Below are 22,986 nucleotides of genomic sequence, written 5' to 3'. Positions count from 1 at the left end.
ACAGACAATACAAATACTAACAGTTTTCCTTCATTTAAAAAAAGAAAGAAGAACATGCATCATTTTGTTGACTGAATGGCATGAGATTTAATGTTCTGGGTAAAGCCACCTTGAACAGAGTCATTTTTGGCTCAAGGTGGAGGAAATAGTTTCTTGGCTCTTGTAATGGAGCATTGTTTGTGATACAGCTTCTAGTTTGTTTTTTGTTTTTTATAGTTTTATTAGAAATGTACATGGCCATAGCACAAGATCGCAAGTGTGGTACTGAGTGCAATAAACATACAATTTGATGTTTATTCCAAACAAAGTGTGAAGGTTTATATCTCAAGAACAGGCTGTATGGGATAGTGTTAGTTGTAGAGCTGTTTTCTTTTTGATTGCTTACTTTTTATGTTTGGTTAAGTTTTTGGGTTCAGTATTTCTTGTTCAATCTTTGTGTTGGGTATTGTCAAAAGAGAAAAATAGAATAGAGGTGAATAACCATACATTTGCATTTTGTGTTGCATTTAGCAAAATGATAATTGCCACTATGCTAGTTATCATGCCCCAATTGTTATTCATCACCAATACCTTTCATTACTATGAAAGGTAATAGTAGTTCCTCTTTAAAATATCTTATACTCTGTGTTTTTATAAAAGGTATTGGAAATCAGAATGTTAACATTTGATAAATGACTTTTGTTGTGTATGGCCGTGTTTATGTCCCTCTCTCGTAGGAAGCGTTTGTCATGCTCCGAGTCCCTCTACATGGAAGGGGACTCCAGCCCTCCCCTCGGGGCTCGGCGCAGATTCTCCGCCCTGATGGACACACATCGGTTCGCCTCACCACTGGAAGGAGACCCAGACCCCCTGTCTCGGCAGACCCCAGTGAAGGCCCGTGGGACGTCCCTAGATGGGTTCAACGTCCCCTCGCCCAGTCTGCTGGAGCAGAGGATCAGTCTGAAAGAGGCCAATGGAGTCGGTGAGGGAAGGAGAAGAGGAAGATGAGATCGGGGTTGGCTGGGAGGGGAGAAAGAGTGGGAGTGACATAGAGTGGTTAGGAAACGGTGGAGTCAGAAAAGAGATGGAGAGGCAGAAAGTAACGAGAGAGAAAAGGTTGTGATAAGAGAAGGAGTGACAAAGAGTAAAAGAGAGATAAAGCAGTGGACTGGAGGAGGTGAGAAAGCACACCATAATAGCTCATTAGATGGCTACCGCTGAGCAAGTAGGCAGGTGAGTCATTTGTAACGTTTCAGGTTATAAGTAAGAGCCACATGTGTTTATTTCTTCACAGACAAGCCAAATAGAGCAGGGGACACAGTGGGAGCTGCCATAGCCAGCACGTCAGCCCCGGGCCCGGTGGTAGCCAGTCGTGACGTTGTGGCGCCTCCGCACGACACCATGGGATCGCGGGCCACAAACGACCTGGTCCTCCGAAGGGCGCGCCACCAGCAACTTTCAGGAGGGGAGGGGGAAAAGCGTAACTCCAGAGCCAAGGTCATCAAGTCAGCCTCCGCCACTGCCCTGTCAGTCAGCATACCAGCAGGTACGCGACGCTAGAACAACACGTCTTCATGCCTGTGGGATATTTCACTAATTTGTTGTCTCATATTTTTCCTCTCTTTTTCACGTGTTCTCCCCTGTCTCCAGTGGAGCAGCATGGCGGATACTCCCCACTTGCAAGCCCCATGTCCCCCCGCTCTCTTTCCTCCAACCCCTCGTCCCGTGACTCTTCCCCCAGTCGAGACTTCTGCCCGTCCGTCAGCGTGCTGCGCTCCCCCATCACCATCCATCGCTCTGGGAAGAAATACGGATTCACCCTCAGGGCCATCAGGGTTTACATCGGAGACAGCGACATCTACAGTGTACATCACATCGTTTGGGTGAGAGGGTTGTTACTGTATGATAGTAACATACAGTAACACTGTATTAAGCAAAAAGGATTACGTTTTGTTTACAGTTTTTCAGGGACCGGCTTTGCAAGCAAACATTTTAACCTGAGTTGGAGGTCTATCCTTAAATAGTAGTAAAGAATGTGGGATATGTTGGGGAATGAGAGCTACTGAAAAGAAGGCCACATGGTCTCTCAGCAGGAGGCACAGTTTTCATCCTCTAACCCATTTTGAAAGGTGTAGATTCTCTGCATTCACTGAATTCTCTTGCTTTAATATGAAAATGAAAACAGTTAGAATATATTGATTTGACTGTTCAAGGCCATGGGGATTCCTGTATTGACGCTACAATGTTGTGCTTATGTCTCTGGTTCAATGGCAGCACGTGGAGGACGGAGGCCCTGCTCAGGAAGCAGGCCTTTGTGCTGGTGACCTCATCACCCATGTCAATGGGGAGTCTGTCCATGGTCTGGTCCACACTGAAGTCGTAGAACTCATTCTCAAGGTAAGGCATATACACATAGTATGAGGCGAGCATACAGTGTAAGGTTTTTTTACTTTAGAAATTTGCTTTTGACAACAGAATGGATGATATAACTTCAGCATCTTCTTATTTGGAAAAACAAACCATGTTGCTTGTTCGGTGAAGGAAAAGACGATTCTGATTCTTTTTAGTCATGCTATGTTATTAGACCCTGTCTCCTTCTTGTTATTATTATATAAGTTATTTATTATATTATTAATTCATCTTACAGAGTGGGAACAAGGTGACAGTGACCACCACGCCTTTTGAGAACACGTCCATCAAGGTGGGTCCAGCCCGCAAGGCCAGCTACAAGGGTAAGATGGCTCGGCGAAACAAGAGGACCGTAGCCAAGGACGGACAGGAGAGGTAGGATGTTGTGTCCCACACTGTTACTTGTTGTTGTTAATGATGTCACAGCAGGCCTCACGTAACAACAAATTATGTCTACACCATTTTCTTAAGCACACGCCATGACACTTGTCTTGCACCATAACTGACAACATTGAAAGGTTTGAACAATCTCCTTTGTCTTCTTCCCATTGTCTCTCCCCTGGCAGTAAGAAGCGTAACTCCTTGTTCCGCAAAATCACAAAGCAGTCCAACTTGATCCACACCAGCCGCAGCCTGTCCTCCCTGAACCGCTCTCTCTCCTCCAGTGAGAGTCTGCCTGGCTCCCCTACACACAGCTTGTCAGCCCGTTCCCCCACACAGGGCTACCGATCCACACCGGAGTCCTCATATCTGGGTAGGCACGGCTGGTGACCTGAAACCGCGTCAATATCAACCTACATCACTAGTTCTGAAACGTTTTAATTTCAAGGACCCCATAACTCAGAGAGTGTACAAATGGAACCAAATGGACCCGTAAGGGTCCATTTGGTTCCATTTGTACACTCTCAGAGTTACAGACCTATAAGGGACCATTTGCTTTCTAACTATCAATAATTTAGCTGGGGACCCCCTGGAACCCCCTCAAGGACCCCTGGGGCTTCCCAGACCCTACTTTGAGAACCACTGTCCTACATAATACTATGAATAGTCACGGCACAAAGAACAATGCAATTGTTACATTTATGTAACATAACGTGTCATAAACAACTAGGGGTTGATGCAAACAAATGTTTTTTTTTGCCCCCAAAACAAGATCATACCGTCTTCCCTGCTGGCAAAATAACGTGTGTACGTATATGTAGGGTAAGAAAACATCATATCCAGCCTTATACCAAGCTATTGCACACAGCTACTGTGCAAAGCTCTCAAAATATCTTCCACACCTTTCACACATGCAAGCATGAATTAACACAAATTAAATCCCAGAGTGTTACCCTTAGACACAGTACATTTTTAAGGTATTGAGTAACCCTCAGTCCCTATATTAATAATTAAAACTTCCTTATGCCTAACGGTCTTCAGTGAGGCATGCCAAGCTCAAGGCAACTTTAAAATGCTAAACTTTTATCAACCTTAGCCTAGATTCTAAGACTCTAGGCCCTAGAAGACCAAGTGGCCCTGAAAAGCAAGCCAGAGACTAGACTCCACGCAGTATTGCCTCAAATAATAGAAAAGGCATGGTAAAAGTAAAAGCATGGGAAAACTGAACAAAACCTGTGCATATAATACTGCTCAGGACACTCTCACCATGCTTGTGAACACACCAAATGACAGAGGAAAGGACAGAAATTAAAAACTAGCACACTAAACAAACTAGGGGCTTAGCTTTCAAACAATCCCAGACAATATCATAACTTGTTAAACCCTGCCTCAGCGCCGCAATATAACTGAGTCACCAAGCAGGTGTTGATTAAAAATAAATGTCAGGTTTATTAGTATAAGAGCTGGCAGGAAGAGTATGGCTGATCTGCATCTTAATTAGAGTCAGGCTCAATCAGACAGTTGCAAATTAATGAAGATCTCATTCTCAACATAAGTGATAAACCTGATTGAGGTCATTAGGAGCACAGCAAATTGCTTTTCAGATAAATATAGTTGATTGTTTATTTGGATCCCCATTTGCTACTACATCAGCAGCAGCTAGCTACTCTTCCTGGGGTCTGCACAAAGAAATTACATAGCAACATAAAGAAAACATATTACATGTATAAGAAGACAGTTAAAAACCTAAAATACAAACAAATGTTTGCCCTATACATTACTTTAACATGTGTGTTGCATTGAATTTGTTTTTGACATGGGAAGCATAAAGAGACCTTGTGTTTTTGAAGGAGTGCTCATCAAAGCTAATAGTTGGTTGTACAAGATGCTTGGGACTAGAGTGGATGAAATGTTTCTGACCAAAGAAAGCAGAAGATAAGAAGTCTGTCTTTTACCAATAGAATACTAAATAATCCATTAAATTCTGTTCAAGATTTTCCGATGCAATTCTAACTCTGCTTCATCTATGCATAGATGCATACACAGAAAGGTACATGATAGCACAAATATGTACATTTATTATGCAGTCACACTAGGCACCTTTAAAGAAAATAGGCACTGCTATTTAAACTGCTATTAAACTCGATGAGAAATTACCAAAAGGTGCATAACACCCGCTTTTATAAGATGCTGATCAAAGCCATTTTTCTGGCCGAGCACTGCACTTTTAAAATTTGAGAATAGTTTATCTTTTAAAATGCCCTTACTGTATTATGTGGACCGCTTTTTTATCTTTTTTATCCTTACTCTACCTCTGTCCTCTCTCTCCTCATGAAAACTACAAATGATGGAGCGCGCACAAGAACAAGAATTTCGTATTCACTATATTCGTCGTGGAGTCGTATTTTCTTAAATACTATTAATATATTGCTGATTCACCAGCATCAGCCCACACCAGGAGAGGTGACAGGCAGGGGAAAAACACAGACAGAGAGTTGGTGGCGGTCTGACAGCTTGTCTATGCTAAAATGGCTCTGTCTTAATTTACACCTAGCGTACTATACTAGTTTAAATCTTTGTTATCAATATTCGGTACTTTCCATAGAGTTATATTGCAGTACATTTCTTTCTTTTTTAATTTTCAGCAGAAAAGTCACTGTAGGCAGCGCTTTTCCTTCACAAAAAGCACCTAGTGTGAACATACTGTACCCTTAGCAAGCTCACATCATACTTAGAGCAAAATATGCTGCATACCGTAGGTACTTGTACAGTTGCTGCTGATTGTGATTGTATCATATTTTTCACTTTGTTCTGTGCTCTCCTCCAGGTGCGTCTTCTCAGAGCAGCTCCCCAGCCTCCAGCACCCCCAACTCCCCTGCTGCCTCCCAGCACATGAGGCCCAGCTCCCTCCATGGCCTCTCCCCTAAACTCCACCGTCAGTACCGCTCAGCCCGCTGCAAGTCTGCCGGCAACATCCCCCTGTCCCCGCTGGCCCACACTCCCTCTCCCACCCAGTCCTCTCCTCCACCGCTACCAGGCCACACTGTAGGGAGCTGCAACACCACCCAGACCTTCCCCGCTAAGCTCCACTCCTCGCCCCCGGTGGTCCATTCCAGGCCCAAGAGCGCCGAGCCCCCTCGCTCCCCTCTGCTCAAGCGGGTCCAGTCGGCAGAGAAACTCGGCTCGCCTCTGACCCAGTCCAGTTCTGGGGGACTGGGCGGACCGCTGAGGAAGCACAGCCTGGAGATGCAACACGCGGACTACCGCAAAGACGCCTTCCTCTGTGAGATGGCCCAGATGGGGCTCCAGAGCCTGCTTGAGACTGAGGGGGAAAACCTGCCTTCTAACCCCCCACCGCTGCACTCCTGCCTGGGCTCCCCATCCCACTCAGCCGCTCCAGAGACTGGTGTGCTCAAACCTGTGAGGAGGCTCGGCAGGCAGGAGTCGCCACTGAGCAGGGAAGCGCTGCTCGCTGGAAGAGAAAGGGAGAAGGAAAGAGAGAGGGAGAGGGAGAAGGAAAGGGAGAGAGAGAGGGAGAAGGAAAGGGAGAGAGAGAGAGAGAAAGATACAGAATATAAAGCGGCAGTTGCAGAGAAATCCCCAAGTCGAGGCGGAGCCGCAGAGATCCAGTCTTCCTTTCCTGGAAAATCTCTTAGAAGTGACCCGTTGAGTTCCCAGCTTGGTCAAACCTCCAGACTTCAGTCCCCAAGTACAGACACCATGAGAACTTCAACTCCGAGCACACCCACCAAAACAACAGGAACTTTTGGTGGCCTGAAGGGGCCTGACAACATCCCCCAAGTTCAAACAGTCTCATCTCCTAAACATCAGGAACCCAGAACAGTCTGGAGTATGTTTTCTAATATGAGAGATCCCCTGGACAACCTAGGAGGCAAAACTGAGCCAAAGCAGGTAGGGGACAGTAAGAGTTGTACAAGTAAGACATGCCTGCCCAGTTGTGTTTTAGGCAAAGGCACAACCCCTGCACTTGATAAAGGTACCGGACAGGGCCTGGCAATGAGCATAAATAAATCATTTAAACCATCGGTTATGGGGGAGAGTCTGAGAAAGAGTGGTATTGAGAGCAATGATGCGAGAACTTCAGACCTCGGCTCCAAAAGCCCTAAACTCCCGTCCAGGGTCCTTGCACCTGTTGTCCCTCCCCATGGACAGCCTCTCTCCCTCGGAAAGGTTAGGCAGGGCCTGGGGCCTGTTAATTGCTACCGAGGCACTCTGGACTGGGAGGACAAGTGTCGACTGGAAGTGGTGGAGGAGCACTCACCTTCCCCGTCTCCGTCCCCCACCGGAGTTACCCCCTCGCTCTGCGGACCCTCCCTCTGTAAGTCCCGGCCTGTCTCCCCCGGTGAAAAGACAAGCTTTGTCACCCAGCTAACCGCTGTGGCCAAAACTGTCCTTGGGCCAATGAAACTGGGATACCAGGATGGAGCAAAGAACAAAGACCAGCAGGCCAAGACGGTGGAGGAGAAGCAGGGTAGTTCAGCAGGAAAGGGAGAGGCTTCCTCCGGAGGCCGAGCAGTTGGCGGGCCTGCAGTTGTAACCCAAAGTCCTGTTAGCTCACTGCGAGAGAAGTTTGGAGGTGGTAGCCCCCAAAAGATGTGACCCCATGTGGTAGATAAGGGGAAAAATTGGGAATACAAATGCCTTTCAGAAGAACAATGCAGCATAAGTAAAGCACTTAAAAAAGAGCATGAACATTCCAAATGTATAAGAAATAAGGTATTGATTAACTCCAAAATCAGGAGTAAAGAAAAAAAAACTTCTGTAAAGGTGTGCTTATTGTTGTTTTCTATTGTAAAGTACTATTTAATAAGAAGGCACCCCATGTTATGTAAAAGTCTATATCAGATGTATGTATGTGTGAGTGTATGTGGGAATGCGTGTCATATGGTATGTATGTAATGTATGTATACTAGATACAAAACGGTCAACAAGTGCTTTACTGATCAAAACATGCTGAATACTGTGAATACCAAATCCAGTCACTCGATTTTGAATTTCAGCCACTATTTTTCCTGTCAATCAGAGGAAGCCATTTAAACCATTTACAGACAATGATTTAAATGCAGATGATCCACTGAGACTCAATGTAATCTAGCATTCACATAAGACAAAACAAAGCGACACACAAAATGTGAGTTTGGCCACGAAAAAACGATTGTTTATTTTCCATCCAGCAGTTATCTTTCTGTGAGTTGATTTGCATTGTCAGCCGAGGCGTTCTGTCAGTGAATGTCCCACCATCAAGTAAAGTCTCCCTGTCATTCTTGGTGCATGACTCGAAGCGGCTGTGTCTATTTCTGGTGGCTATTTGAAGGCATTGGCCTGTTCTAGGGTAAAGCTGGGCTGACTGAGGCTTGGGCTCAGCCCTTATCTCTGCTACACAGGAGAGCCACCAGAGGCCTGCTCTCTCACTCTGCTTTTTCCTGCAGCTTTCACACACAAACAGGCACACACCCACTCACCCATGTACCATAGGAGGGTGTGTGTGTGTGTGTGTGTGTGTGTGTGTGTGTGTGTGTGTGTGTGTGTGTGTGTGTGTGTGTGTGTGTGTGTGTGTGTGTGTGTGTGTGTGTGTGTGTGTGTGTGTGTGTGTGCGTGCAAGTATGTCTGTGGCACGTGTGTGCTGGATCATCATACTCGGTCAAATCAGCAAGGATTTACAATAACAACTAGACTGGAAATAAATGGACAGCGTTCAGTGTCTAATAGCATTTACATATTTTTGCCACATGGAAGAAAATCCTCTGCTACTCTATTATCACTGGCACAGCAAATATTGCTAGAATAGATACTTGTAAAAACTGGAGTTGTATACAGAAAATAGATTTGTGCTTGACCTTTGAAGGCAGGCATGTGTACAGGAAACCTGTGTATTGATCTGAACCTAAACGGGGAAGCAGGCAGTCATGGATGTAGCATAACTTGTTTATAAAAGGGCTGAGTGGATAAGATAGGGCTGTAGAGTCAGGTATGTTTAGTGCTGTTATTCTGTATCACAATAAACCTGCTATCTGTAATCAAACTGTGTTGTTAGGCACTATACAGTGGATATAGATCATAATATCTATTTTATGCTCTCATTTGTATGACATCTGTAATCTTTGAGTAAAGGATTTGCTATCAAATACATTCAGCAAGAATGCTGAAATTAAAGGAAAGACAGGCCTACAGTGTGAGAGAATCACTCTTTCACGTTCATCTCAGTTCACAATTACTATCCAATATGCATAATCTTATGCAAGGCATTTACAGTTGTTGGCAGGTATGGACTGCTTGTCCAATATTGTAACCAGCCTAGTTACTGTATGAATTAGATAAGAGGATCATTTTGTGTGAAGATCTGCAAGCTCTCATGCAGTTTGTTATAAGGCATGTTACACTGCCCTCTGCTGGTTGAAAATTGCCTCTGTTCAACATAATGCCTTGTGATCTCCAATAACTTGGTTGGCGAGCTTCAGATAATTGTAACAAGGTTATGTCCACTGATACGGTCACGGATATATTGTAGAATGGACATTATAAGAAATAGGGTTAGTGAATATGCATTTTCTTTCTGTTTATGCAGAATATGCAGAATATTGCAGTAATTAATTAAATGTACTGTACACGTGACACATGAATCATTCCTTTTATGTTGCTGTCTTCTTCATATGACTGTTAATTCTACCTTTCTTGAATAGGGCATACAGTTTTCTAAAGATTTTCCTTAAAAGTTCTAGTGACAAGAACACCTTATAGTAGCTGAGTAGTTTTTTTTTTATGTCGATGTAAAAAATACAAATCAGGTCAGCTCAGATCAGTCAATGAAGAAAAACAATTGTACTAAATCTTGTAAAAATCTTGCACCCACTTGCAGGCATTTTACTAATCAGAGGAATCTGTCCCAGAGTTACATGTTTGAGCTATTAGTCAGTTCTGGTTCTGACTAACGAAAAGAGTAGTGTGAGATGCACTTTATTTTAAATATTATGTGTATGATGTTACTTTGGAGAACATAGAATATACTGTATTCACATACTGTATACATGGATTCTTAAAATGAACACAAGATCCAAGTATAATGACATTCCACTTATCTGTTAACTGAAAGTGTATTTATTTGTATCATGGGGCACTTTGTTTGTGATAGATGTCATTTAAATGCAGACACCTGAAGTGCAGTATGTGTAATAAAATTCAGAGATTTGATCCAAAAGTTGCCAGACCATTTATTTGTGACTCCTTTTTTAAATAATTTGGGCTGCCAGTGTGAACATAGCATATAGGCCAGGTGGAACTTGGGAAGACTGTGGCCACATGCATCATCCTCTCCCTTGCCCGCAAGTAGCTTCAATTACCACCATTTAGAAAAGAAAAAATATATCTAAAACGATTTCATGAGACCTATTTGATCCCTCACTGACCCTAAAGGTGCGTTTTAACAGCGGGCGATCAGGATAGTATTTTCCGGAAGTGCATTATATGTCTATGAGAGCCGGCGACTACTGGCGATAGGGCGAAGTGGGCGGGGGGGCGATGAAAGATGGATTTTCTTTATCTTTTGGACGATGTCGCCCGGCCCGGGATCGCCCGAGAGTCGCCCGCTGTTAAAACGTACTGACGGTGCGTTTTAACGATGTCGTCCGGCGATCGCCCGAGAGTCGCCCGCTGTTAAAACGTACTGTCACAGTACAAATTAAAATGCTAGTATAAATTAAATGATAAGGTCCAAGGTCAAAGTAGAGTTGTTTCATATCTTTGTTTTTATTTTTTAGCATAGTGGTCCCATTTACAATCTAAATCCTCCTGGACATGGCAGTATTGGATTGAACACAAAACAATCCTTTTTCTAGTTACAGTTTCAATTAAAGACCAAAAGGTTCTTTACAATATCAGAATGTCACACCTTATCAAGGTATTTCTTTTCTTTACATGTTACAAATGTTTTCTAGTATAAAAAAATACAACCTGAATAGTGAATGCATCAGATAATGCAGTCAGTAAAAAATGTAAATGTCCTGCACATGACAAAGAAAATTAACATTTAAACAAAAGATCTAAACAACTAAATACCAATAGCAAACCTTAAAGGTAGGGTAAGTGATATGTTTTGGTAATTTGTTTTGTTTTGTTAAAAAAGGTTAAAGTACTATATTCTAATAGTAATCATTGCTGCAGAGCGTTTGTTCGGTCACATAGGTCTCTCCAGCTCTTTAGTAAACAGAATATAGCAGATTTTCAGGTGGGTGACACATTTTAAGCCAATCAGGAGAGAGCACTGAAAATGCCTTTTCTGTTTAATAAAGAGCTGGAGAGACATTGGAGACTCCTTATATGGACAGGACACTCTATAGTAACGAGCACAATCAGAAAATAGACCCATTTTGCAATTATTTGAATAATTGCAAATCACTTACCCTACCTTTAAGTGTGTATGATCCCTGGAATATTTTGTATCAGCTATAAAAGATGTATGACATATCCCTGGATTCATTGGAAGGTTTTATCCCACTAATTCCATCATGACATCCTTTTGATGCTCGACTAGAGCGTTGAAAAGGACTTCTGCTAATGCCTTGCTGGTCACACTGTCAAGGATCTTTCTCATGCGATCTGGGTCTGTTTCCTGAGCAGCAACTTTGGCGGCCAATTCAGCATGGAACCCCTCACTTATCAGATTATCAACGATGGACTTCACGTTCTTGACGTCTCTGACCAAAGCCCCACGTTTCTTGATGAAGAAAGCCTTTGCGTCTTTAAAGAAAACAAAGGATAACATACTGCAATAAATAAGATGTCTCAAGATGGTAAGTTGAAAGAAAAATGTGTATATATGGAACTATGGATATCTTGTGAAAAGAGTGGGTCTTGTACCTGGAACAGAAAGGCTGTTCGTGATCTTTGGTTCAGATGGTCCTGTGGAAGAGAGAAGTGAAAGCAGTGTGTAGACATTAATATGATAGTTAAATATTAAATGATCTAATTACATAAAATATTTCCAGACATCAAAGTAGTAGCTGTTGATCCTTATGTTCTGGTTATTAATCCTTGTGTAATATTGTAAGGTGCAACAGCTAACCAAATAAGATGGCAATTTCATACACACACCAGATAACTAACACTCAAGCTTGCACTGCCCACCACCTGCAAGACATTATGGGACATTGACGCATCTGAAGTCTCAGCTTGCATTCAGAATCAGAATCAGAATCAGAATCAGTTTTATTGTCACATCACAGGTTTACAAGGTAAAAAAGTGGGTGAAATTCTTTTTTGTACATCGTTCCCATCGCAACGTTAGTTTCCATAGAAAGAAGAGGGGGGGGGGGAGAGGAAGAGGGTGGGGGGCAAGTGGGAAGGAGATCAAAACAAGAGAGCAACAGAAGGCCAGACAAGTTATCTACATATTTACAAATTACCTGAGATAATAAAAAAACAAAAAAACAAAAAAAAACTAAACTAAGGTGCCTGAGCATAGCAGCAATGTATTGTATACTGTGCATGTTATACTTATACTGTGCATGATAGACAATGGACGTTAAGGTGCTTAGAGGAAAAGGAGCACAATAAAAAAAGACAAAAAAAAGTCAGTGCGTTATACAAGGGATTAAGGGTGCAAAAGGTCAGTGCGTGTCCACCTAGAGTGGACTGACCCTAGTATAATCCGCAAGTAGCTCCATGAGGGAGTGCAACAAAAAGTCATTTGTACCTGGTGTAGTCCACAGGTGTGTCCGAGGGGGGGCTAAAGTCCAAGTCATTGTCCCTGGTATAATCCACAGGTGTGTTCAGGAAGAGCCAGAAAAGTCTGCGCCGCCTGTTGTCAGGCTGCTGAACAAGGCCTATGCCTCATTCAGTCTTATGCCCCATTCAGCATTCTGACAGCAGCCGGATTGAAACTACACCAGAACCTGGTGGTGGAACTCTTGATACTGCGGTAGAGCCCCTTGCCCGGTCGCGGTCGTTGTAGGGGGTTGAACAGTCTGTCACTTGGGTGGTGCTTGTCCTTGATGATGCGCTTGGCTTTGACCACGCACCGCTTTTTGCACAGTTCCTGGAGCGCTGGGAGCTCGATTCCCATTATCCGCTCTGCCGATCGCACTACTCGTTGTAGGCTGATCTTTTCTCGGGCAGTGCAGTTCCCGTACCAGGCCGTGACACAGCCTGTTAGGATGCCTTCAACAGAACTGTTGTAGTACAGCCTGAGGATGCGACGTCCTACTCCGAGCTTCTTCAGGTGGCGGAGCCAGTACAGTCGCTGCTGAGCCTTTTTCCTCACGTGTGTGGAGTGCGTCTCCCATTTGAGGTCCTCCTCGATGTGTACTCCGAGGAACTTGAACTCGCTGACCCTTTCCACTGCAGCACCGTCGATGAGGATGGGCGCATGGTCTCTCCGCGGCCTCCTGAAGTCCACGATCAGTTCTTTGGTCTTGTCGACGTTAAGAGAGAGGTTGTTCTCCCGGCACCAGCGTGCCATTGATTTGATCTCCTCTCTGTAGTCAGACTCGTCGTTGTTGACGATTCGGCCTATCACTGTCGTGTCGTCCGCGTACTTTATGATGGTGTTGGAGACATGTGTGGCTATGCAGTCATACGTGTACAGGGAGTAGAGGAGAGGGCTCAGCACGCATCCCTGGGGTGCTCCGGTGTTGAGGGTCAGGGGGTCGGATGTGATGCTGCCCATTCTCACCACCTGATGTCGGTTGGACAAGAAGTCCTGTATCCAGTCGCACATGCTTGGGTGTAGCCCTAGGTCTCTGAGCTTTTTGTCAAGTATTGCTGGGACAATGGTGTTGAATGCTGAGCTGTAGTCCACGAACAGCATACGTACATATTTGTCCTTCAGCAGCTTGTTGTCCATGTGCGAGAGGACGGTGTGGAGAGCCATGGCAATAGCGTCGTCGGTGGATCTGTTTTTGCGGTATGCATACTGCCACGGATCCAGCGAGGCAGGTAGCGTGGAGCTGATGTATTCCCTCACCAGTTTCTCGAAACACTTGCTGACGATCGGGGTGAGAGCAACAGGTCTCCAGTCGTTCAGGCATGTCACTTTGGCCTTTTTGGGAATGGGCACAATGGTTGACATTTTGAACCCTGCAGGGACCACAGCCAGGGAGAGGGAGAGGTTAAAGATGTCAGCGAAGACACCCGCCAGCTGGTCCTCCAGGGGAAGGGCTGTCCGCACCGAGACATGGCCATCACCATTGATAATGCTGTGGTGACCTCAACTCGGACTGCGAAGAATCTGGGTGTGACCCTGGACGATCAACTGACGTTCTCGGCAAACATCGCATCAGTGACGAGGTCCTGCAGATTCCTGCTCTACAACATCAGGAGGATTCGCCCCTTCCTCACGGAGAAGGCAGCCCAGGTGCTCATCCAGGCTCTCGTCATCTCCCGCCTGGACTACTGCAACTCCCTCCTTGCTGGTGCTCCGGCATCTGCCATCAAACCCCTGGAGCTTGTTCAGAAAGCTGCGGCTCGTCTGGTGTTCAACCGCCCCAAGTTCTCCCACACAACCATCCTTCTCCGCTCTCTACACTGGCTCCCCGTAGCGGCTCGCATCCAGTTCAAAACCCTGGTGCTAGCCTATAGGGCAGTGAAAGGAACAGCTCCTTCCTACCTCCGGGCTATGGTCGATGCCTACACCCCTGCCCGACCACTTCGGTCTGCCACCTCGGGGCGACTGATTGCCTCGTCACTCAAGGGTCCTTCTGGCCGATCCACACGGTCACGACTCTTTTCTGTTCTGGCCCCACAGTGGTGGAATGAACTTCCCACTGATGTTAGGACAGCAGAGTCACTGCCCATATTTCGCCGCAGGCTGAAAACTCACCTCTTCAGGAAACACTACCCTTCCTCTCTGCCTGACCAACTTGTTGTTAACTAGTTGTACGAACGCTTGTTTTCTATTGCTGTATTGTTTATTGGATTATTGGATTGTTTATTGGATCTTGTTTAGTCGATTCACTTATTTGTTTTAGCTCATGCTCATTTGATTTAGCTATTTTGTCTCATCTGTTTAAGGAAATAGGTAGCTGATATATTGCACTTTTACCTTAGCGCTAGGTATACTCTTGGTTGCTTGTTTTTGCAGATAATGCACTAAAGACTTCTGGTGATTAGTAGTTTTCGTTCCCTTCCCTATGTTGAATACACTTATTGTAAGTCGCTTTGGATAAAAGCGTCTGCTAAATGACTGTAATGTAATGTAATGTAATGGTCTGCACATGTCTTAAGGACCCGGCCTGGAATCCCATCAGGTCCGGCTGCCTTGTGGATGTTGACCCGTGTGAAGGCTGTACGCACTTCTCTCTCCGAGATGGTTAGAGGGTTCTCCTCTGCTGGTGCTGCTGATGGCCCCGCTTGGCTGCCGCGGTTGGAGCTGATCTCAAACCGGCCGTAGAAAGTGTTCAGTTCATTGGGGAGGGAGGCAGGCGGGTTCACCTCGCTTCTGGTTCTTGTTTTGCAGTCTGTCAAGGTGTGTACCGCCTGCCATGTGCTCCTGATGTCGCCATTGCTGAGTTTGTCTTGCATCTTTTTTGTGTAGGCCTTTTTCGCCTTCCTGATGGCGCTGTTTAGGGCCGCGCGCGTCGTGTTGCGCGTTTCCACGTCGCCAGATTTGAAACCAGCATCCCGTTCATGCAGATGTGCACGTACTCCGCTGTCCATCCATGGTTTCTGATTGGGATAGATCCGAACTGTCTTTTTTGGGACTATGTCATCTATGCACTTACTGATAAAGCCAGTGACTGAGTCTGAGAGTTCGTTGATGTTATTCCCAGCGGCGTTCTTAAACATCCCCCAGTCAGTCTGGTAGAAGCAGGATTGTAGCATAGCGTCTGTGTCCTCAGACCAGATTCGGATTTCCTTCTCAACGACCGGCTCCCTTTTTAGCCTCTGTTTGTAGGCAGGTAGCAGCTGGATGGCGTCGTGGTCAGAGCTTCCTAGCGGTGGGCGGCGGAGAGCTTTGTATCCATCCTTGAAGGGCGTGTAGCAGTGGTCAAGAATATTGTCACCACGGGTACTGCAGGCGACATGCTGGTGGAATTTGGGAAAGACCTTTTTTAAGTCTGTCCGGTTGAAGTCGCCTAGGCAGATGACTGCGCAGTCCGGGTGGCGATTTTCTTGTGCACTAATCGCCTGGTGTAATTCCCTCATAGCTGTGTCCTTATTAGCTCCAGGATGAATGTAAACAACGGCTACAATCACAATGCTGAAGTCGCGTGGTAGGTAGAAAGGACGGCAGGCTATGATTAAAAGTTCAAGGTCTGGTGAGCAGTGACTATCTAGGATTTTAACATCTTTGCACCAGTTGTTGTTGATCAAGGCACAAACTCCCCCCCCACGTTGCTTACCACTCAGTACAGGGTCTCTGTCCTTCCTATACGCTGTGAAGCCAGGAGGAGTGATGGAAGAATCAGATGCTAACTCCGTTAGCCACGTCTCTGTCAGCACAACAATGGACGTGTTCCTTGTCTCACTGTTATACTTTACGCGCGCTAGTAAGTCGTCCATAGTGGTCACTGTTCTTGATTCACACAGAGATCTAACGTTCGCTAGCAGGATTGAAGGCAGTGCAGGTTTATATCCACGTTTTGTTGTTCTTACGAGGAGACCCGCTCTTGTCCCTCGTCGTCCTGGTCTTTTCCGTCGCCTTGGGTATGTTGTTGTTCCAGCTGGAACAAAGGGAACCCCTCCCCCCATCCAGCCGAGTGGGAGGTTTTCGGCAAAAAAGTCCGGAATTCTGTGTGTAATCGCTGTGCTGATGTCCATAAGTGCTTGTCTGTCATAACTCCTTAGACACGCGACGGTGTAGGGAAAAAAGAGAAGGCTAAAAAATACAAAAAAGATGGAAAAACGTTGCGATGTTACGGAGCGCGTACGAAGCTGCCGTTCTCCATGGCGCTCCCAGTATTGGCAACAACTAGTATGAAGCTTTGTTGAAAATGGTAATATAGAACAAAAAACATCAACTAATTTACCCTGGGTTTCCTAGGTGCCATTTGATTATCGAATATGTTTTATTATTTATCATTATTTTTAGGACAAATCACCACTACAACTATGATGGAGAATGGAATGAAAACGTCAAATGGAATTTGACAGTAAGTAACGCTAGTAAGTCTACTATGGTTATTCACTTAAGCCCAATAGTCTAAGATGAAATTAATTGGCTCTATTCTCTGGATAGTCATCCTACTCACCTGGGGCAGTTGCAGCCGGTCCATTGGGTTGATCTGCAAGAAATAAACCAAAGTTCAAATTAATTTAGCATGCAAACATTTGATAATATGGACTATTAAAGGGCAAGACCACCTTGGTAGAGGTTTGGGTTGTGTTAACCCACAACCCTTGCCATGATGTAACTCCAAAGGTGGAAAATAAATCTAATCAATGGTGCAAAATAATTGCCCCATTGATTAGACATTGCTAATTCATTGACTTACATTGTACGGTAAAACATCTCTCAAAGTAACTCTTTTAGCACTTTAACGAACACAAACAAAGTTGATTCAGAAAATATAGAACATCACCAAATACAGTACTGGCCCGGACGGTTGGCGTAACCATCTGGGCACCTAGGCTGGTAATCCAGCCTGACAGCGAGTCATCCCCCCATTGTGTCATCCCCCCATTTCCTGTCTACTGTTCCTATCAATAAAGGCAGAAAAGCCCCCAAAAATATATTTAAAAAAAACAGGACTGTCTGTTTTTTTAATGAAAATGTTAACTTCCTGTGATTTTGCTATTTTTATTTAGAAGAAAACCCGGACTGGATCCGTGGATCAGGATACGGATCTTCAAATAGTAAAATAAACAGGAAATTTACATTTTTATTAAAAAAAGAAACAGTACTGTGTTTGGAGATGTTCTGTATTGTCTGAATCAGCTTTGTTTGTGTTTGTTTATGTGCTAAAAGAGTGACTTTGAGAGCTGTTTTACCGTACAATGTAAGTCAATGAGGACCATATTTTGAATTAGCAATTTCAATTATCAAAAGCATTCAAGTACTCACATAAGTTCAGTTGTACTACCTATGATATAGTTCCTGTGTCGTGTGTCCAAAGACATGACATGCTCTACGCAACATTTAACCATGCTTAAAAGCTCAGCCCCACCACCACACACACACACGAACACACACACACACACACACACACACACACGCGCGCGCACACGCGCACACGCACACGCACACACACACACACACACACACACACACGTGTACACGCACACGCACACGCACACACACACGCTGGCAGCCAGTGTACAATACTGTAGCAGCAAATAGAGACAATCAAGTAACTGTAAATATTATACCTATTATACATTCTTCCTGCAGATCTGACCTGCCAATTCTCCCCAGAATTTTTGCCACGATCTGAACTGCATGTTTGGGGTATGTCTGCACAATCAGATCGGTGGTTTTGGTCCTGCTTGTGTTTTCTAGAACGCATTTTACGAGCGGCTTTTGGCCGGCAAAGTTGTCAGTATCTTGCAGTTCAGTCTGGAACTCCTCGAAGTCATGAGCACCCAGCTTATCCAGAAGCTCTTTGATCATTCTCCGAATGTTTGTCATGGTTGAAGTCTGGAAGAAAGACAGCATGTCAACATCTCAACTTCATTCTCTTAATGTTTTGGGTTGGAGAGACTGAACTCAAGCTTTAGTTGATGTTATACATACTGTGTACACCAGAAGAAAAAAAAACATATATTCTATCTATGGTTCTAAAACTATTTGGATTAATATAGTATATAACTCATATATAGACCCACAGGTCTGTGAAAGCAAATGCATAGGCTACTGATTAAACACTGTTACTGTATATTTGTAGAATGTTACAGATGAGGCATACTGTACACACAATAACTGAGGAAACCTTTCTTAAAGGGCAAGACCACTTTGGTAGAGGTTTGGGTTGTGTAGTTACCTTGCCATGATGTAACTCCAAAGGTGGGCAAGAAATCAAAAATAATTGCTCCATTGATTAGAAATTGATAATTCAAAATATGCTCCTCATTGACTTACATTGTACGGTAAAACAGCTCTCAAAGTCACTCTTTTAGCACATAAATGAACCCAAACATAGCTGATTCAGATAATATAGAGCATCACCAAACCCAGTACTGTTTGTTTTTTTAATAAAAATGTCAACTTCCTGTTGATTTTACTATTTGAAGATCTGGATCCGGATCCGCGGATCCAGTCCAGGTTTTCTACTTATTAAAAATGGCAAAATCAACAGGAAGTTGAAAATTTTATTTAAAAAAAAAACAGTACTGGGTTTGGTGAGGTTCTATATTGTCTGAATCAACTTTGTTTGCGTTTGTTTACGTGCTAAAAGAGTGACTTTGAGAGCTGTTTTACCGTACAATGTAAGTCAATGAGGAGCATATTTTGAATTATCAATTTCTAATCAATGGAGCAATTATTTTTGATTTCTTGCCCACCTTTGGAGTTACATCATGGCAAGGTAACTACACAACCCAAACCTCTACCAAAGTGGTCTTACCCTTTAAGAGGATCTGTACAATCATTTATGTCAACATCCAAATGTAGAATTGTGGAAAATTTGATTAGAAAAAATAACCAATTATATAATAATTAATAACCAAAAAAGCCTACAGTCTTTCTACCTTCTAGACACAGATCAGTGAAAGCATATTACTGTTACAGATGTAGAATGCTTCATTAGATGGAACAATTATTTCACAAATGCACTAGAATAGAAATGTCATCTCACAGTCTTCCTGTTTCAATATTTAACCATATTAGATGTGTAGCTCTGAAGAGGACTTTGATTAGACCGCTTTAGGCTGAAGGGGTTACGGGAAGGCAGACATCCCACCTCTCCCTTGCAGGAGTCTATGAATTGAATACCAAGGACCCCAATGGAAACAAGACCGCAAGGACTTTTTTGGACGGACCTTTTAGACAAAGTATTATAAATGTAATTGTGCTGTTTAAATTTTTTGCCTAATAAAATATTCAATCAATCAATCAAAGTCTCCCGGAAATGGAGCCCACCTACTAAATATATTAACACATATGCCAATATATGGCAATTATATGCAAAATATATGCTGCATATGTGCCATATTCAGGTTCATATATGTGCATATGTGTGGATTTATAGGAAATATATGTGTCATATATAGATCATATATCCACATATGTTAAACATATATGTGGCATATATAAAAATATATATGTTCATATATTTTCTTGACCTCCCTGAAATGATTTTTTTCCAGGGTGGGATGTCTGCAGGAAGGAGTGCCACGTACCTTCCTAAACCCCTTTAGCCCGGAGTGGACGCGTGCGTAGGCCTACATCTGTTATCACTGGTGTTTCAGAGAGTAACTTGAGCCACCTACACTGACTCCAAAAGGCAACTTGTCAGCTTCTCCTATGATTATAAAGAGTCTTACAAAAGGTAACACCTTAGAGAGATTCTTAGAGAGAGAGAGAGAGAGAGAGAGAGAGAGAGAGAGAGAGAGAGAGAGAGAGAGAGAGAGAGAGAGAGAGAGAGAGAGAGAGAGAGGACGTTTTTGCATAATTATTGTATGCATGTTGTGCCCTATTTTCGAAAACTTTTTTTTTTTTTTTAATAACACGAGCAACATGCGCAGCGTCTAGATTAACTATTTTCGTTTTTTCATTTTTTTTTAATATTTTTGAAAATTAAATGTTTTAAAGGAAGCTATTGGAATGCGGATGCCTTAAGCGAGTCTCGAACATCTTTTTTGCTTTCACTTTCTCTTTTGGTCAACTTTCTTTCTATACTTTTGAAACATGTTGAAAGTGACTATAACACAAAAATGCACCATGAAACAAATATAGGATATGGATCATAGATGTGTGCGCGGTTCTGTCAATGGAGAATAATATTCCATGATAAACTAATGGAAATAAGCAGGCCGCCCGGGTCGGCCGAGGATAGTGTAGGCTCAGTCATGGATGAACCTCAACCTGGTGTTTTAACGTACTCCCTTTTTGGCCCCTACATCTACATACACATTCAGATTTCACAGATTAAGTGCTTACCCCATGGCCACAAATGTTACAATTATCTACGGGTCCTCAGAAGTACCCGTATCTTCCGTATTGTTCAATAAAAAAGCATTTTAATCCAATCGGTGGCCATTTTTACCGTATTTCCTCCATATGCTTTTAACTACGCGACCCTATCGGTTGGGAGGCGTACTGCACTCTGATACATTATAACTCTATGAAAAAATGGCCACCAATCGGATTAAAATGCTTTGTATTGAACAATACGGAAAATACGGGTACTTTTGAGGACCTGTATTATATAATAACACCCGTAGCCATAGAGAAAGCACTTTATATTAAAAAATCTGAGCGTTTATGTAGATCTATGGGCTGTAAATGAAAAAAGTGCAAACACCAGGTTGAAGATCATCCATGACGGTTGATCCATGGCAATACTCTACTACAATACAACTTCTTAAACGTAGGCTACCACACCCACTCAGTGTTTAAACTGTGTCACATTAAAAGAGTCAGAACAGAGAAAATAGCTTACCTTAGACTAACGTGTTACAGACACAGGATTCAAAGATAAGCTGAACAAAAATGTTGAATAAAGTTTACAGTGGAAGGATCAGCGTAGATGCAGATGTGTGCGTCGCTTATCGTTCCTTCAACGTGTGTGTGTGTGTGTGTGTGTGTGTGTGTGTGTGTGTGTGTGTGTGTGTCTGTCTGTGTGTGTGTGTGTGTGTGTGTGTGTGTGTGTGTGTGTGTGTGTGTGTGTGTAGTAAATAGGCTACTACTGCTCCTCCTCTATATGTCCCCCCCCTTCCCTTTTATGTTTCAACTCTCATATTAGGCAACGAGTGGCCGCTTTTAGGGCCTCTGTTGGGATCCACCACCAAGATATTTTGAATGAATAAATAAACAGTGGTGGAAAAACTACTCCAATGTTTTACTTAAGTAGATGGATAATGGATAATTCCTTTAACAGGTCCGTTCATGAAAGTCCTTACGGTCTTGTTTCCAATGAGTGCCTGTGAGCAATTAGGGGTTAAGAGGTTGCTCAGGGACAAATTGCATTCCATCGACACATTTGCTGGGCTGGCCTGGAATCGTACCTGGGGCAACTAGGGCCTCTGGCTCCCTAGGCGGGCTCACTAACCACTCAGCTATGGCCGCCCCTAATCAATAACAATACTGATCAATACTGCAATGTAGAAATACTCTGTTACAAGTAAAAGTCCATAAGGGCGTGGTCCCACCGCACTTTTATTTTTCACGCATTTGCTTTGACAAACCATTGGCAGATTCCACCCCAGAGGTAAAATAAAAGTGCGGTGGGACCGCGCCCTAAAAGTACAAAAGTATTGGTTTCAAAAAGTAGGCCTACTTAAAGTACCAAAAGTAGAAAGTGAGCTCATTATGCAGAATATTCCCATTTCAAGTTTTCAAATGGTTAAAATGTATAAAAAATATTTTGAAAATAGCAGATCTACAAGCTCACAATGCTTCGCAAGGCGACTTGTTGTGCGCTTGTAGATCAGCTACTTTCAAATAGCCGAATTATATAAGGCAGAATGTGGTTAATGTATGTTTTGTGTAATACTCATCAAGTTCTGCAAATTAACTAGCTAGCTGCAAGTACATCAAATCAATCAATCAATCAATCAATCAATCACTTTGGGCTTCTTGTTCTGTAAAGTTGCGGGTTGTGGGGGGGGCTTGTTTATAAAGTGTACTTGCTTATTTAGGCTTGCTTCCAAAGGTATTCATTATTATTTAAACCAGTGGTTCTCAAATATTCATAAATGTTTTGTTCCAGGGAGCATTTGTGTTGTTAGAATGTTTCAAAAATATTCCAAATATTCCACATTTTATTGCAAGAGTTTTTGAAAGTGCAGATCTACAAGCTCAGCATCGCGACGCGTTGTGAGCTTGTATAGATCCGTACGTTTAAAGTTCTCATGTGGCCTAAGATGCTTCTTTTGGGCTTGTTTTCTAGACCTGGTTGCTTATTTCTCTCACTAAATATGGCAACACTGGATCCATCCCACGTGACATCCACCTGCTAAACCTTCATGCGCCGATAAGCTGATCAATATTTAAATATTTTAACAAACAATGATGCTGTTTAATTAACATGATAAAACACGGCTCATGTTGCCTATTGGCTGCAAAGACCGAACATGGAGCTTTAAAATATTTTCGTTGAAGCATAA

The 22,986-nt window shown here is 43.4% G+C and overlaps 2 protein-coding genes across 4 annotated transcripts in view; one reads left to right on the top strand and one right to left on the bottom strand.

The window, feature by feature from the left end:
* Positions 1–9,945, top strand: part of mast1a (microtubule associated serine/threonine kinase 1a) — an 84,403-nt gene extending 74,458 nt beyond the window's left edge. For both annotated transcript variants that reach the window (XM_080451724.1, XM_080451723.1), the window contains exons 22-28: positions 717–961; positions 1,274–1,525; positions 1,630–1,862; positions 2,254–2,376; positions 2,627–2,763; positions 2,955–3,142; positions 5,597–9,945. In XM_080451724.1, the coding sequence (XP_080307850.1) occupies positions 717–961; positions 1,274–1,525; positions 1,630–1,862; positions 2,254–2,376; positions 2,627–2,763; positions 2,955–3,142; positions 5,597–7,389 (2,971 nt within the window). In that variant the 3' untranslated portion in view covers positions 7,390–9,945. The remainder of the gene's footprint in view (positions 1–716; positions 962–1,273; positions 1,526–1,629; positions 1,863–2,253; positions 2,377–2,626; positions 2,764–2,954; positions 3,143–5,596) is intronic.
* A 575-nt stretch (positions 9,946–10,520) lies between these two features.
* Positions 10,521–21,480, bottom strand: LOC308099912 (uncharacterized protein). 2 transcript variants are annotated; one of them, XM_080448774.1, is made up of 5 exons: positions 21,321–21,480; positions 18,091–18,358; positions 16,974–17,006; positions 11,644–11,685; positions 10,521–11,523 (listed from the first exon to the last, which is right to left on the bottom strand). In XM_080448774.1, the coding sequence occupies exons 2-5, from the start codon at positions 18,347–18,349 to the stop codon at positions 11,273–11,275; spliced, it is 585 nt and encodes a 194-aa protein (XP_080304900.1). In that variant the 5' UTR covers positions 18,350–18,358; positions 21,321–21,480; the 3' UTR covers positions 10,521–11,272. The 2 variants fall into 2 exon arrangements, with proteins under 2 accessions (XP_080304900.1, XP_080304901.1); XM_080448775.1 differs by lacking the exon at positions 21,321–21,480 and adding an exon at positions 20,059–20,185.
* Between the last annotated feature and the right edge of the window lie 1,506 nt (positions 21,481–22,986).

Source organism: Gymnoscopelus braueri (assembly GCF_963280865.1).
Source record: "Gymnoscopelus braueri genome assembly, chromosome: 2".
Lineage (NCBI taxonomy): Eukaryota > Metazoa > Chordata > Actinopteri > Myctophiformes > Myctophidae > Gymnoscopelus > Gymnoscopelus braueri.
This window is presented reverse-complemented; position numbering and strand designations above follow the sequence as displayed.